At 38.8% G+C, this 13,766-nt stretch overlaps 1 protein-coding gene across 1 annotated transcript; it reads right to left on the bottom strand.

Annotated features, from left to right (window-relative positions):
• Positions 1–2,237: 2,237 nt before the first annotated feature.
• Positions 2,238–11,236, bottom strand: ucp1.S (uncoupling protein 1 S homeolog). The gene is given in 7 exon segments (NM_001095178.1): positions 2,238–3,070; positions 3,352–3,532; positions 5,085–5,186; positions 5,501–5,698; positions 6,541–6,748; positions 9,072–9,213; positions 11,188–11,236. Coding segments are annotated over 6 exon segments (930 nt in total). The 5' UTR covers positions 9,198–9,213; positions 11,188–11,236; the 3' UTR covers positions 2,238–2,955.
• Positions 11,237–13,766: the final 2,530 nt, after the last annotated feature.

The following is a 13,766-nucleotide window of genomic DNA, read 5'->3' as shown; positions in this document are numbered from 1 at the left end:
AACCTGCCAGTTCTACATTGTGACTGTGTATCTATACCCACAACTGCTGTAAGCCTTTTATTTGTTTTTGACGTTGCTCATATGTATGCTTTTATGTTACTGCTATTATCTTTTTGAACAATAATTGCTACTGGGGCCTTAACAGGCCAGTGACAAGACAATTTTGTTTGTGAGATAAAGTCATTTTAACAAATATTTTGTTGTTCTTGACATTAAGGGACAGATTTATCAAAAGTTGAATTTCGAGTTTTAACTCTAATAAATTTGAATTTACTCACAATTCAAATGGGAAGCTATTTATGAAATTCAACGTCTAATATTCGGTCGAATAAGAACAACCTGAAAATTTGAATTGAATCGAATTCAAATTGAGTTTTCCTCCGAAAAAAAACACGAATGTCAGGAAGGCAATTAACATATTCAAATGGCTCCACGGACCTCTGTCGTTGATTGTAAATTAACTCGGCAGGTTGTAGGATGGCGAATATTCGTGTTTCCATGGTCGAGTTGTGATACATCTCACATTCAAGTTTGAGTTGGTGATTTAAAATATAATTTGTGAATGTTGAAAATCCTAATTCGAATTTACCATTCAAACCTTAATAAATCTGCCCCAAAGTATACACATTTCCTGTCCTGTTATGACTTTACTCAAAGCTGCTTTCAGTGTATTGATCTTTTTCGTTGGCCTAACTTATCCTTTTCATAGATATTAAAAAATGTTTGGAACTACATAATTCTTTTGTACCAAATATACCTTTTTAAATCGTCAGAATATTGATTTTTTTTAAAGAAAGCTTACATGTTATTGTTATTTCTAGTATGTTTCTGAAAATTGTTTGCTTAATTCAGTGGTTACAGCTCAACATTTTGCAATATGTATACGATTATACATTGATGGTGCTGAAATTTGTTGCAAAATAAAGTGTCAAGGAGCATTACCTTTTATTCACTGCAGCACTTGTGTCCATAATGCTAAAGAAATAAATCTGCTACACATAGTGCACCTAATGATTTTGCAGCCTGTCTCTCTCTCTCTCTCTCTCTCTCTCTCTCTCTCTCTCTCTCTCTCTCTCTCTCTCTTTCTCTCTCGCTCTCTTTTTTTTTTTGTTTGCAATAATAAATTGTTTGATATTAAAGGACATAGAATGTCCAAAAAGAGAGGGGTGCTAATCTGTATAGCAACCCCAGGGAATCACCACTAATTGCTAGCAATTCTTAGTTGCTGTTTTTGCGGGTTCTGGTAGTTTTCTTTAGAGGTAAGACAAGGCCATCCAACTTGTTACATGTGCAGAGAGTAGTACAGGTATGGGACCTGTTATCCAGAATCCTCGGGACCTTTGGGCTTTTTGGATAAGGGGTCTTTCCATAGATCTCAGTACCTTAAATCTACTAAAAACATTTATACATTAAATAAAGACAGTAGGATTGTTCTGTCTCCAATAAGGATTAATTATATCTTAGCTGAGTTCAAGTACAGGTTTTACTATTACAGGGAAAAAGGAAATCATTTTTAAAAATTTGAATTATTTGGTGAAAATGAAGTCAGGAGTTGGCTTTCACGTTATACGGTTTCCAAATAATGGAGCCCTCCCATACCTGTATTTTGAAAGCAATTGATTTGGCTCATTCAGTTGATGAAAAATTGGCTGCCTATGTCAGGTATCGATGATGATAATTAGCAATTTCTGAAAATGTCCCTTTTAAATGAATAGCTATAAGCTGCAGTCTGGTGAGGGATCTGATGATTCAGAAATAGTCAAGATGGTTTCCATTTAAAGATTTAGCAGAGAAACACGTAGGATTGGGCATAGGTTGACTGCATTAGCCCCATGCAATCTCAGTATAGACAGGCAGACGGGCCACTGAGGTGGTTGTAATTTAAAACCCTGGCAGAAGAATTTACACCATCCATCCCCTAGTAGAGTAATCTACTAAAGGAATACCACAGAATTTGAGGATTTTAGGGACACTGCTACTTTCCCAATGCTGTTTGCTATTGTTTTTAAGTCATGTTAACTTTAAATAATCATTTTAAAATATTAACTTTTAAACTTTCTAGTCTCCTAGAATAAAGAAAATTGGGCCACAGTTCTTTTATCCCACAAGAGCTGCTCAAAGCCTGAAGAGTCCACAAAAGTATTTCAATTAATCCTAAGGTAAAATTGCTTTGTATTACTCAGGATTCATTTGGTCATTATGGGTAGGAGTATAAAAACAAGTCAAACAGCTTGTATAAACAACTGATGTTTTATTTTTATGATCAGTTACTGTATTTAATTTATATAACAAAAATGTTTTAAAAAAATAAACGTTTTTAAAGAGCGAGTCCACATTCCTCATCGTAAAGGTTAAATAATGTAAAAAATCTGTTTGTGTCTGGGATTCATTTTCAGGGCTTCTATTTTCGACTTATATGGACTGCAGTATTTAAATAATAGGGCATGTGTCTTGGGATTAAGTTACCAAACATAAAGTGCTTTGTAGCTACTGCAATCGTTGTTTGCTAACGTTATGTAGAAGAAATTGGCTTTAACTTAATGCAAATAAAATGTCAGAAATTCTAAAATAATACATTTTGCCAGCATCCAGTTACTGTTGAAACCAATAAAATCATCTAGCTTCTTGGGTAATTGCAAATTACCTAATACTGAATGTCCACAGGTTGGGGATTGCTGGAATTCAAGATCTTGCATATAATATTCTTATGTCTCCTGCCTCCTAGAGATTTAATATGTACTGCAAGTACAGCTAACATACTGATATCCTACTAAAGACAAGCACAAGCTTATTCTGGCCATGACATAGCATTAATGATGAACACTCACTAACTCAGGAACAGTTAAGGAGAGTTTTCGGACTGGCTACAGCAATATGGAGTCAGTCAGGCCAGTGAACTATAAGAAGTAGATCCTGGAGTCCAGTCTTTTCATGGTCTTCTTTTCATTCTTATGATCACACTGCATATTCCATTCTCTGCTTTGACATCATCATTGCTCTTTTCAGCTGCTCATAAGACACAAACATTACCACATTCCAGGATCCCAGCCGTAGAAAAGAAGGTACAAAACTGCAAATAATAGGAGACATCGTCGTTATATCAATGCCATATTATTTCTCACGTACTTTTCTGTTTTTCATTAATATGTCATTTTATATGTCATAATATGTCATTCATTAATATTAGTATAGATTTTGTTTAATATTATAAATTCAGATAACAGAGTAAAGCAAGTACTGCATGAGCTAGCATTAGAATGTTGTGTGATTTTCTATGGATTGACCATATAATATGTATTTTGTATTAGGCATGCAAGATGTCGGCTTATTCACTCCTCTACATGTACTTACCCCTTATAAAAAGCCGTAGGTCCCTCCTTGGTGATCATAGTCCAGGCACAGTTTAAAGCTGATTTGTACTGGCCTGGAGGGGAATTCATATATCTGGTCTTTACAACATCTACTGGAGAGGCAATAACTGTAGTACAGAACCCAGCCCCAAAAGCTGACACAAAATGGCATGGAAGATTATCTGAAAACACATTGGAAAGCAAGATTTACTACAGGTAAAATATAATAGAAGCATTCTATCTACATAGTGACATTTTAGTAATTATTGACCTCATTGATCCTAAATGTAGTTTTGAATGCACAATTACATGGCATTACATGTCATAAATCGTATCTGTTACAGTCTATGATAAAGTAACTTATCTACTGTATGTCATAGCTGTATACAAGTAGAGAACGTGGAAAATCTGCCATGCTTTCAAAATTTGCCTACAACATTAAAAGCTCTAGGTATACTGCCAAAAGAATTGAAGGAGAACTTTTAAAGGAGAACTAAAGCTTAACAGAGAGGTTTGGTAGATATACTGTATACATTATATAGAATATAATATCACAATCAAAGACTGATGAGGGGGCACCAATATGCTAGACATCAACCTTCATAACCTTTCATATACAGTAGGTATGTATGGTTAGACTTCGGATTTTGCTATAGTTCTTGAGTAAACAGTCCTGAACACTGCCATGGATCCCAAGATGGCAGCACTCAAAAGAGTATTACCCTGAGCCTGTGTATTTTTTCGGCTAGGAGGAACACAGACCCAGGGTACTTTTCCTTTGAACATCAGGCTATGGACACACAAGCTGTTGGCTCTGGCTGTTGTCAGCCTGTGTATTTTGGCAGGCTGAGAGAAGCGGTTTTGCTCAGTGTCTCTGCTCCATTGATTTGAATCAGATCAGCCAGTGTGCGGTCACACACAGCAGAGCTTAAAGGGATATTGTCATGGAAAAACATGTTTTTTTCAAAACGCTGAAATCCGACTCTTAAAAGAGCAAACTGATTTTCTATTCAATTTTGAAATCTAACATGGGGCTAGACATATAGTCAGTTTGCCAGCAGACTATAAAAAACATGTTTTCCCATCACCGTATCCCTTTAAGCTGAGGTCAGTATTTGGGCTGACTTCAGCCTGTGTGCTGATGGGATTCAATTCAATGGAGCCGGGGCACTGAACCAATCTGCTTCTCTCAGCCTGCAATAATACATAGGCTGACAACAGCCTGTCTGCCCATAGCCTCATACTGCTAGTTCAGGATTTTTACAGGGATCTCCTACAGTGGGGGTCCCCAACCTTTTTTTACCAATGAGCCACATTCAACTCAGAAAAGAGTTGGGGAGCAATGCAAGAATTAACATTTTTCTAGGTAGCACATAAGGGCTCTGATTGGCCATTTGGCATGTGGATTGTGTGTGTATTTATGCAACCAAAACATTCCTCCAAGCCTGGAATTCAAAAATAAGCACCTGCTTTAAAGCCACAGGGAGCAACATCCAAGGGGTTGGGGAGCAACATGTTATTCACAAGCCACTGTCCTAGAGTGTCCATAGCAGTGTGTGTCATAAAGTGTCTTCTAAGGGCCAAATTATATTAAAATGGTTACAGTATTTGTTTCCTTTCTCTTGGCACATTGAACAATACACAGGGCAATTGCAGATCTTCCTTTACTTATATTTTGTTTGCACACAAAAAAAAAAAAAATAGACAAATAAAGGTTATAAAAAGATTTCTTACCTGTCATTAGTTTGTGGTGAAGCAGATTTTCTTTTATCAAATCATAAGTCACCAGTTCAGTACAATTGACTATGGCATTCCTTGTCACGTTTGGAAAAGTTCCTGTTTGAAAACAAATTTAGTTTTAGAATTTAGTTCTAAATGATGATGTCATGAACCAGAATATTTTTTTAAATGAATATCTTAGTAATGGTTTATTCGCTTGTGAAAGGATGCTTACATGTCAGGCATCTTTTCAAATTTAACGTTGTCCCCTTATAGAATATTTATACTGATTTATTTACCTTCACAAGCATCAAAACAGTAACGTAATGCTGATATATTCCCGTGCTAGAGGATGTGTTACTTATTCCCTTATATATGTTATAGGGTTTACTTTTCATTTTGGAAAATGTTAATGCAATGCCTATTGGTACCTTTCCAAAGGCCTTTTATTCCTTCTTTTTTGGCTATGGTTTTATAGGCGTCCATGGTGCCATTGTATCTCTTTTTGACTCCATGAAGATTGGCTTGGGCTTGAAATCTGACTTTTACCACATCTGTGGGTTGAGCTACGGTTACAGCAAGTGCCCCTGTTGTGCATCCAGCTAGTATCCTGCTTCCAATTCCAGCTTCTGTTCAGAAAGAAAATTCATGCTGTGAACAAGCAATGTAAGCACTTATTTCTTCTTACTTTTTCAGTTTGGAACCCTTTAATGCTCTAATTGTCTCCTGGTCAGCCCATACTGTGAATACGTTTCTGATTTGCTACAGTTTACTCCATGCCATGTTAGTTATAGGCCTCTCCTTGACTATGTTTGTTCTAGCCCTGCTCAATTTAAGGTTTATTATATATATAAAGGCACATCAAATAAAAAAGGCTCTAAAAACCAAGGGAAATTTACATTTTATCTTTTAAGGGGTGGTTCACCTTTAAGGTAACTTTTAGTATGTTATAAAATGGCAAATTCAAAGCAACTTTTCAATTGGTTTTCATTATTTATTTTTTGTAGTTTTATGATTATTTGCCTTTTTCTTCTGACTCTTTGCAGCTTTTAAATGGGCATCGCTGACCCTCTTCTAAAAAGCGAATGCTCTATAAGGCAACAATTGTATTGTTATTGCTAATTGTTATTACTCATCTTTCATTTCAGGCCCTCTCCTATTCATATTCCAGTCTCTTATTCAAATCAATGCATGGTTGCTAGGGTAATTTGGACCCAAGATACCAGATTGCTTAAAATGCACATTTAAGAGCTGCTGAATAAAAAGCTAAATAACGCAAAAACCTTAAATAATAAAAAATGAAAACCAATTGCAAACTGTATTAGAACATCCCTTTCTACATCATACTAAAAGTGATCTGAAAGGTGAACAACCCCTTTAAGAATATACAGGGTATACATTTTATTCACGTATATAGTAAATGGAGAGCCTGGCAAGAATAAAAGCATATCCTACTTCTTTATTGACTTACTTTCTTTGCCATTGGTGTAGAAGAGCTTGACTGTGTCATAAAGACCTATGCGAATGGAAGCAAAGCTCATCTGTCTCTGGAGCCCAGCTACTAATCCATTGTACAGGCTTTTGGGTCCTTCAGTCTTCACTATTGTGCTTAAAGTTCCAAAGACTCCCTTGTACCGGATTCCATTGACAGCTGCAGACCCAGTTGTCTCTCCTTGAATCTAAATTCCAGGAACAAATAGAATAAATAGAAATTGTAAGGATGGGTCCATAAAAAAACTAATTAAGGATATTGAGCCTGTTACCCAGGATGCTCGAGACCTGGGGTTTTCTGTATCTTCATACCCTAAGTCAGGGATCCCCAACCAGTAGCTCGTGAGCAACATGTTGCTCTCCAACCCCTTGGATGTTGCTCCCAGTGGCCTCAAAGCAGGTGCTTAGTTTTGAATTCCAGGCTTGGAGACAAGTTTTGGCTCCATAAAAACCAGGTGCACTGCCAAACAGAGCCTCAATGTAGGCTGCCAATCCACATAGGGGCTACTAAATAGCCAATCACAGCCCTTATATACTAGAAAATCCTTTGTTTTCTTTTTCTAACCTCAGCCTGAACAAAACTACTTGCCGATTCGCTGCTATGGGTAATTAACACTAGTCCAGTTCAACACATATGATATTACATTAGCCCTGCAGTATTACAGTACATTATACAATAAGATAGTTAATGTGCAATTAAAACTTGCAAAATATGTACAGGTATGGGACCTGTTATCCAGAATGCTTTGGACCTGGTGTTTTCTGGATAATGGATCTTTCTGTTTTTTGGTTAGCCATACCATAGTCTACTAGTAAATCCTAAACCCAATAGGTTGGGTTTGCTTCCAATAAGGATTAATTATATCTTAGTTCATATCAAGTACAAGGTACTGTTTTATTATTACAAACAAAAGGAAATCATTTTTAAAATGTTGTCTTATTTGGATAAAATGAAGTCTATGGATGACAGCATTTCCGTAATCCGGATCTTTATGGATAATGGCTTTCCGGATAACAGTTCCCATACCTGTATTCTATTGTATCTATATAAGAAGTGGCTTTTGTGAATACAATTTGTTCATTAATAAAGATACAAAGCGATGATCTTTTAAATATATATTTTAGCATAAAATGAAGTTTTCTTTGAAGAAGCTTAAACAGCCAGAAACCCAAACATGCCCATGAGAATTCACCGATGGAAGAAAATGGGGACAAACCTCTCATACTTACAAATACACTGCCCAAATACACATTGATTTTACTTTCTTTGCCATTTTATCAGGTTGCTCAGTACTGACACTCCCAGTGCTCTCCTAGGCAACCCAGCCGGCCACAGCGTTCCCTTTCGTGCTCGCTCGCGCGGACGTGCACACTTCTAAACACATTGGGGCAAATTCACTAAGATTTCGTAGTTGCGTCAGGCATAACTTCGCCGCACTTCGCCGCACTTCGCCGCACTTCACCGCACTTCGCCACACTTCGCCAGGCGTAGTTTTGCAAATTCACTAAAATCCGAAGTTGCGCTCAGGGGTAGCATAAGGTTGCAAAGTTGCGCTAGCGTTGATTCTCTAAGCAAAGCGAAGTTACGCTAGCGAAGGCTAATTTGCATACGGCGCGAAATTCTAATTTCAATGGAGGAATACGTATCAGCACTACAAATGGCTAGAAAACCTTCAAATCATCAAATAAAATTTTTATTTTGCCCTACACATGTGCCCACTGTCTAGGTAAGTTGCCATGAGTCAGGAAATGTAGGGGGGAAGGAGGGGAGCCCCAAAAAAAATTTCGATCTTTTTCAGCCTATCACCCATAATGAAGAAAACACGCCAGCGTTTTTTGGGACTTAGAAAAATTTTTGACTTTTTTTGAAACAATCCCTATCTACTCTATTGCGCTTCGCCAGGTCTGAGGTGGCGAAGGAAGTCTAGCGTAAACGGTAGCGTTCAGTACACTGCGCGCGTTAGTGAATTTGCGTAGTTACGCCGCTAGCGAAACTTCGCCAGGCGTAAGGGTGCGAAGTAACACTAGCAAAACTACGCCAGCGTTCGTTAGTGAATTTGCGCAGTAACGAAAATGACAAACGCTAGCGAAGTAACGCTAGCGTTCGGCGCTTAGTGAATTTGCCCCATTGTGCGCAAACATAGAACGCTGGAGGAGAGAGAGTTTGAAGAGCGCCGGAGCCGGAGGGGATGGAGGCAGGGGTAAGCGACTGAGGGGAGGGAGGCGGGGAGAGCAGCGAACATGGACATGGGGTAGGTAAAAGTCAGGTACCTGCCCAGCGCCCCCCTTTCGTTGCGCCCTAGGCAGGTGCCTCTTCTGCCTACCCCTAGTTCTGGCCATGCTTTATCCTCCCATTATTAAGCCCCTTAAAGAAATAGGGAATGACCATGAAATAGGCCAAATGGTTAGAAGCAAGAGGGGCTGATGAGAGTTTTCCTGGTATCCTAGTGGGCCAGTCCAACACTGGACACTCCCAAAATCGCAGAAGGAATTATATAGTGACCACTTTACCTGAAGCCTGACTTTGGCTGTGTCCAGTGGAAAGGTGAAGAGATCCGCTATGCAGGCGGCTGTGCCAGCACCAATGAATTTAACAGCTGGGGTAGGAGGGATGTCAGAAGGCTTTAGACCCACCATCTTTTTGAATGCTATGCTAGGGACCAAATAGAAATAGATATATCATTTAATAGTACATTTAAGACAAGCAGCAATAAATAGATTGAATATGCAAGTTCTGCACAAGATCCGGATATAAAAATATAACAGTATGAACAAAACAAACGCTTAACAAAGTGCGATCACTTAATATAATTTTTACACTTAAATATTGATAAATAACTTTTAGAGTTTTAGAGAAATTTTTAAAAATTAAAAATACAGTTCATGAAGAAAATAGAATGTTAGTAAATCGACCCCATAAATTGTTGGACGATGCTGGGTATCCCAGCTGCAGATGGTTTGTCTCCCATTAACAAATTAAATTTCCTTAAAAGTGCAGTATATTAAGGTCCCTCCACAGTGAACAAACACCATTAAGTCTATGGGGCAAATTTAGTAAAGGGCGAAGTGAGTAACGATGGCGAAAATTCACCAGTGTGACGTCGTTTCAGAACTTCACCGATTTACTAACGGGCGCTGGCGTAACTCCGCTAGCGAAGGAGATAGACACTAGCGGTACTTCGCACCCTATCGCCAGGCAACGTTACGCTCTGGTGAACTAACGTAACTAGGCTACTTTACTAAGATTGAAATTTGACTTAATGTTACCTCTTGTGCCAGACTTGCCTTCGCCAGCTCAGACCAGGAGAAGTGCAATAGAGTAGATAGGACTTGGTCAAAAAATCTTTGAAAAGATTTTTAAGCCTCAAAAAACGCTGGCGTCTTTTACTTTTTTACAGGGTGATAGGCTGCAAAAGATCGTAATTTTTTTGGGGGGGTACCCGGCTTTCCCCCCACCATTTACTTACATATGGCACATAAACTATACAGTGGCACATGTTTAGGGCAATATAACAACTCTAGTTTATTTTATTAAGGTTCCCTGGGCTTGTGTAGTGTAATGTATTTTGCTGCAACATATACGTCCATTCAACTTTAACTTCCCACCGTATGCAAATTAGGCAACGCTAGCGCAACTTGCAACTTTGCCAGCATTCGGCGCCCTGGACGCAACTTCGGATTTTAGTGAATTAGCGTTGTCCTGGCGAATCTACGCCTGGCAAAGTGTTGCGATGTTAGCGAAGCTGGCGCTATTTCGGAGGTAAGTAAATTTGCCCCTATGTATACGCAGTGGCAAAACTAACAGGCGAGAAGTAGTGTTGGGAGGCTAATAGTCCTGCAAGTCCAAAAGCACTGCACTTCAGCACAAGAAAACTTTCTTTTAACTGCATTGTGCTGCAGAATAGAATACATTGTGAACATAAACACCTTTTCCAAGTTAAAAATATTTATCTTTGTATATTTTACTTTAAATGTTCCTCTAATGAATAGAAATATACAGTATAAAAAGTAGCCTTTGCTGTATCACTGTTTCTAGCATTTGGTCTCAGCAGATGGTGGGAGTCACCATGCAGCAATAGTCAAAGCACTTTGCTGCAAAGTGCAAAGCTTTCTAAATTTTAAACTGTAAGCCACTATCAGTGCATTCAGTTATATGCTTTGGTATTAGTATAACTGAGTTGCTATGGCTGATTTTTACCATATCAGTTTTATTAAAAATTCAGCAACTTAAATATACTTATTTGGCCAGCGTGGGAAATTGCAAAGAGAATTATTGCAATTTTGCATCCTATTACACTAGAAAAAACATTTAAAAAGAGGACACCCAACTAAAAACTATAGGCAGTTTTCTTCTATATCTGAAATCCTCTGGATTCTACTACATTGTTTCATTGGTGAGAACCAGGAGTGCAGAGAATACTACTAAGACTTTCAATATCAACAGAATAAATAAATTTATATAACTGAAAAGTAATATACATGGGAAAATTACTTAGAATAACTTTTTCCATCAGTATGGAAGATACAGTTTTTCGGTAGACTCTTTATCTTTTCTGTGAAATACAGTGTATATACTGAAAACAGGGTTCATTAAAAATGGAAAAGAAGATATTATGTCAATACTTACAGTTCAGACTGGAGAATTGCCTTCTTGGTTCTGGGTTGTGTTTCTGGGCAAGAACCTCTCCAGTGCATTTATCACATTAGCTGTATGACTTATATAGAGCTTGTCTGCTGTGATGTCACTGCTGGGAGCTTCAGAAGGAGGATGTACCTTTGCCAGGTTCTGCCCACACACCCTCTCTGTCCTACAGTGTAGAAATCAGCAAAAGAAATGTGCATCATGTATGGTAGCTCCTACAGAGTCAACTTAACATTCTAACTTAAAGAAGTCACTTCAGAATAGTGTTAAAGGTCATATATTATCTAATTAAACTCCCAGCTAGCTGCACAACTCTAGCCAAGAGAAGCCCATACTGATCCAACGTTAATATATCTTAAGCAATATCACAATGGTTAATCAACCTGATATAAATATTGTTGTGTTAAGCAATAGGTGGCAAGTCATCATCTTAAAATATAATTATATATATATTTAAAGTAATAACCTTCACAGCTGAAAGCATACATTTTACTCATGTAAAGTTTCACACATTGAAGTTTGTTATAATTCCAGCTATATACATATACTGCTATAATTATAATAGCCAGATCTGATTTAAATAAACAGAATACTGATTATTAGAATTGCTTGTAATTGTGTAAGCTCTATTATTTTTTAGATTGTAAGCTCTATTGAGCAGAGCCCTCATTAACACGTGAAATTTGCAATAGTTATATTTTTGAAAGTGAAGGTTAAGTCGTATGACTGTATAAGAATCAGAAAAAGGAGGACATGCAGACAACTGTTACTTTGTTCTCTAAAGTCAGCTCACAGGAACTTATAAAAGTCAATTATAAAGCCACAACCGTCTATACATTCAGAGATGATGATCCTAACTTTAAGTTTAGGTGATAAATCTTAGACAGGACATTTATCTTAGACAGAACATTCCTCTTTGTAAGCTGTAGCCTCAGCCAACTGGAAATCCTCAATGCTACAGTACAGCTCATCCAAGCATCCATTTCGGACATTCACCAGTATACTACATAGACACAAAAGGAGTGAAGTCACAAAACTGTAATTGTGTAATTGTAATTGTGTGCTGGACTAACAACCAATCATCATGTGGCCATGTAACGTGGCTCTATACGATAACGTTAGCATGGTCCTCTCCCTAGGGGCTTCCAATTATTGGCCCCCTGGGTGGTGGACCCAGCCAATAAGTAAAATGGAGCCTTAGTGATGTTACATGTATCATATGCCTATACACTTGTGCTCCATTATGTATGCCCTGAAATCTGACCTCACTGATGGGTGCACAAGAAAAAGTGCAAGAAATCATTTTGCATGAATTAGTTGGTACCAGGTTCCACAGGAAAGCCACTTGACATTGGTTACAGAATGAAAGAAGCATCACTCCACCTAACTAGCAATTCCACACAGAGTTAGAGTGCTCACCTGAACGTAATTACCCTCTCGGGTGCCGGGTGCTAGACAGTCCACAGGACCTCCTGCTCAAGGTCCAAACATCTCGAACATCCAAAGAAAACTGTAGCACACCGATCAAACTTGTCTTGTGAAAAAAAGTGTTTTTATTGGCTCACGGCAGACATAAAGTTTGGCAACGTTTCGGGCCACGCAGGGCCCTTTATCAAGCCTTGATAAAGGGCCCTGCGTGGCCCGAAACGTTGCCAAACTTTATGTCTGCCGTGAGCCAATAAAAACACTTTTTTTCACAAGACAAGTTTGATCGGTGTGCTACAGTTTTCTTTGGATGTTCCACCTAACTAGCAGGCAGTGGTGTAACTATAGAGGAAGCAGACCCAGCAGTCGTTGGGGAGCCCAGGGAACAGGGGGTCCTGGACTGTGGGGTCAGCTTCCTCTATAGTATTAGTCAGGGCAGCAATCAGGGAGGGACAGGGGGGAGAGTTGTAGGGGGCCCCGAGGGTAAGGGGGGCCCGGCCACGCCACACTTACTTGATTAGCTGGGCTCCCCATCTTTCTGAGAGCTGCTGACTTGGGGAAGGCATGGACATTTAAGGGGCCCTGGCCACCAATTTTCTTATAATGTGTGTGTGGGGGGGCCCTGGCCACCAATTTTGGCCACCCATTTTTTTTTCTCATGTGAGGTCCTAGCCACCAATATTTTTCATGGGGGGCCCTGGCCACAAATGTTTTTTTATAGGGGGTCCTGACCATCAATATCTTTTAATTTTTTATTAACATGTGGGAACCCTAGCCACCAATATTTTTTTTGTTTTTTTACTGTGTGGTGGGGAAGGTGGACCTGTAGGTGGGGCTTGCGGTGGGCCCAGGAAATTTTGTCGTATGGGGCCCTGCTATTTCTGATGGCGGTCCTGATTAAAGTATCCCCTAGTCAAATCACATCAGTAAGGTGCCACACTTACACAGAATCACCTTTTGCAGCGTCGGGTGCACAGCTGTGTTCCTCTCTGCCCGAGGAAAAATTCAAATGAAAAGCAATAACTCCAGCAGCACTCCGATATGCGAATCAAAGGTTATTTATTCATGCCATTGGCAGAGCGACGTTTTGGGCTATTCCAGCCCTTTATCAAGCCTTTATTGTTTTTCTTTTGATTAAA

Source organism: Xenopus laevis, chromosome 1S (genome assembly GCF_017654675.1).
Source record: "Xenopus laevis strain J_2021 chromosome 1S, Xenopus_laevis_v10.1, whole genome shotgun sequence".
NCBI lineage: Eukaryota > Metazoa > Chordata > Amphibia > Anura > Pipidae > Xenopus > Xenopus laevis.
The sequence above is the reverse complement of the archived record's forward strand: the minus strand, read 5'-3'. Positions and strand labels throughout refer to the sequence as shown.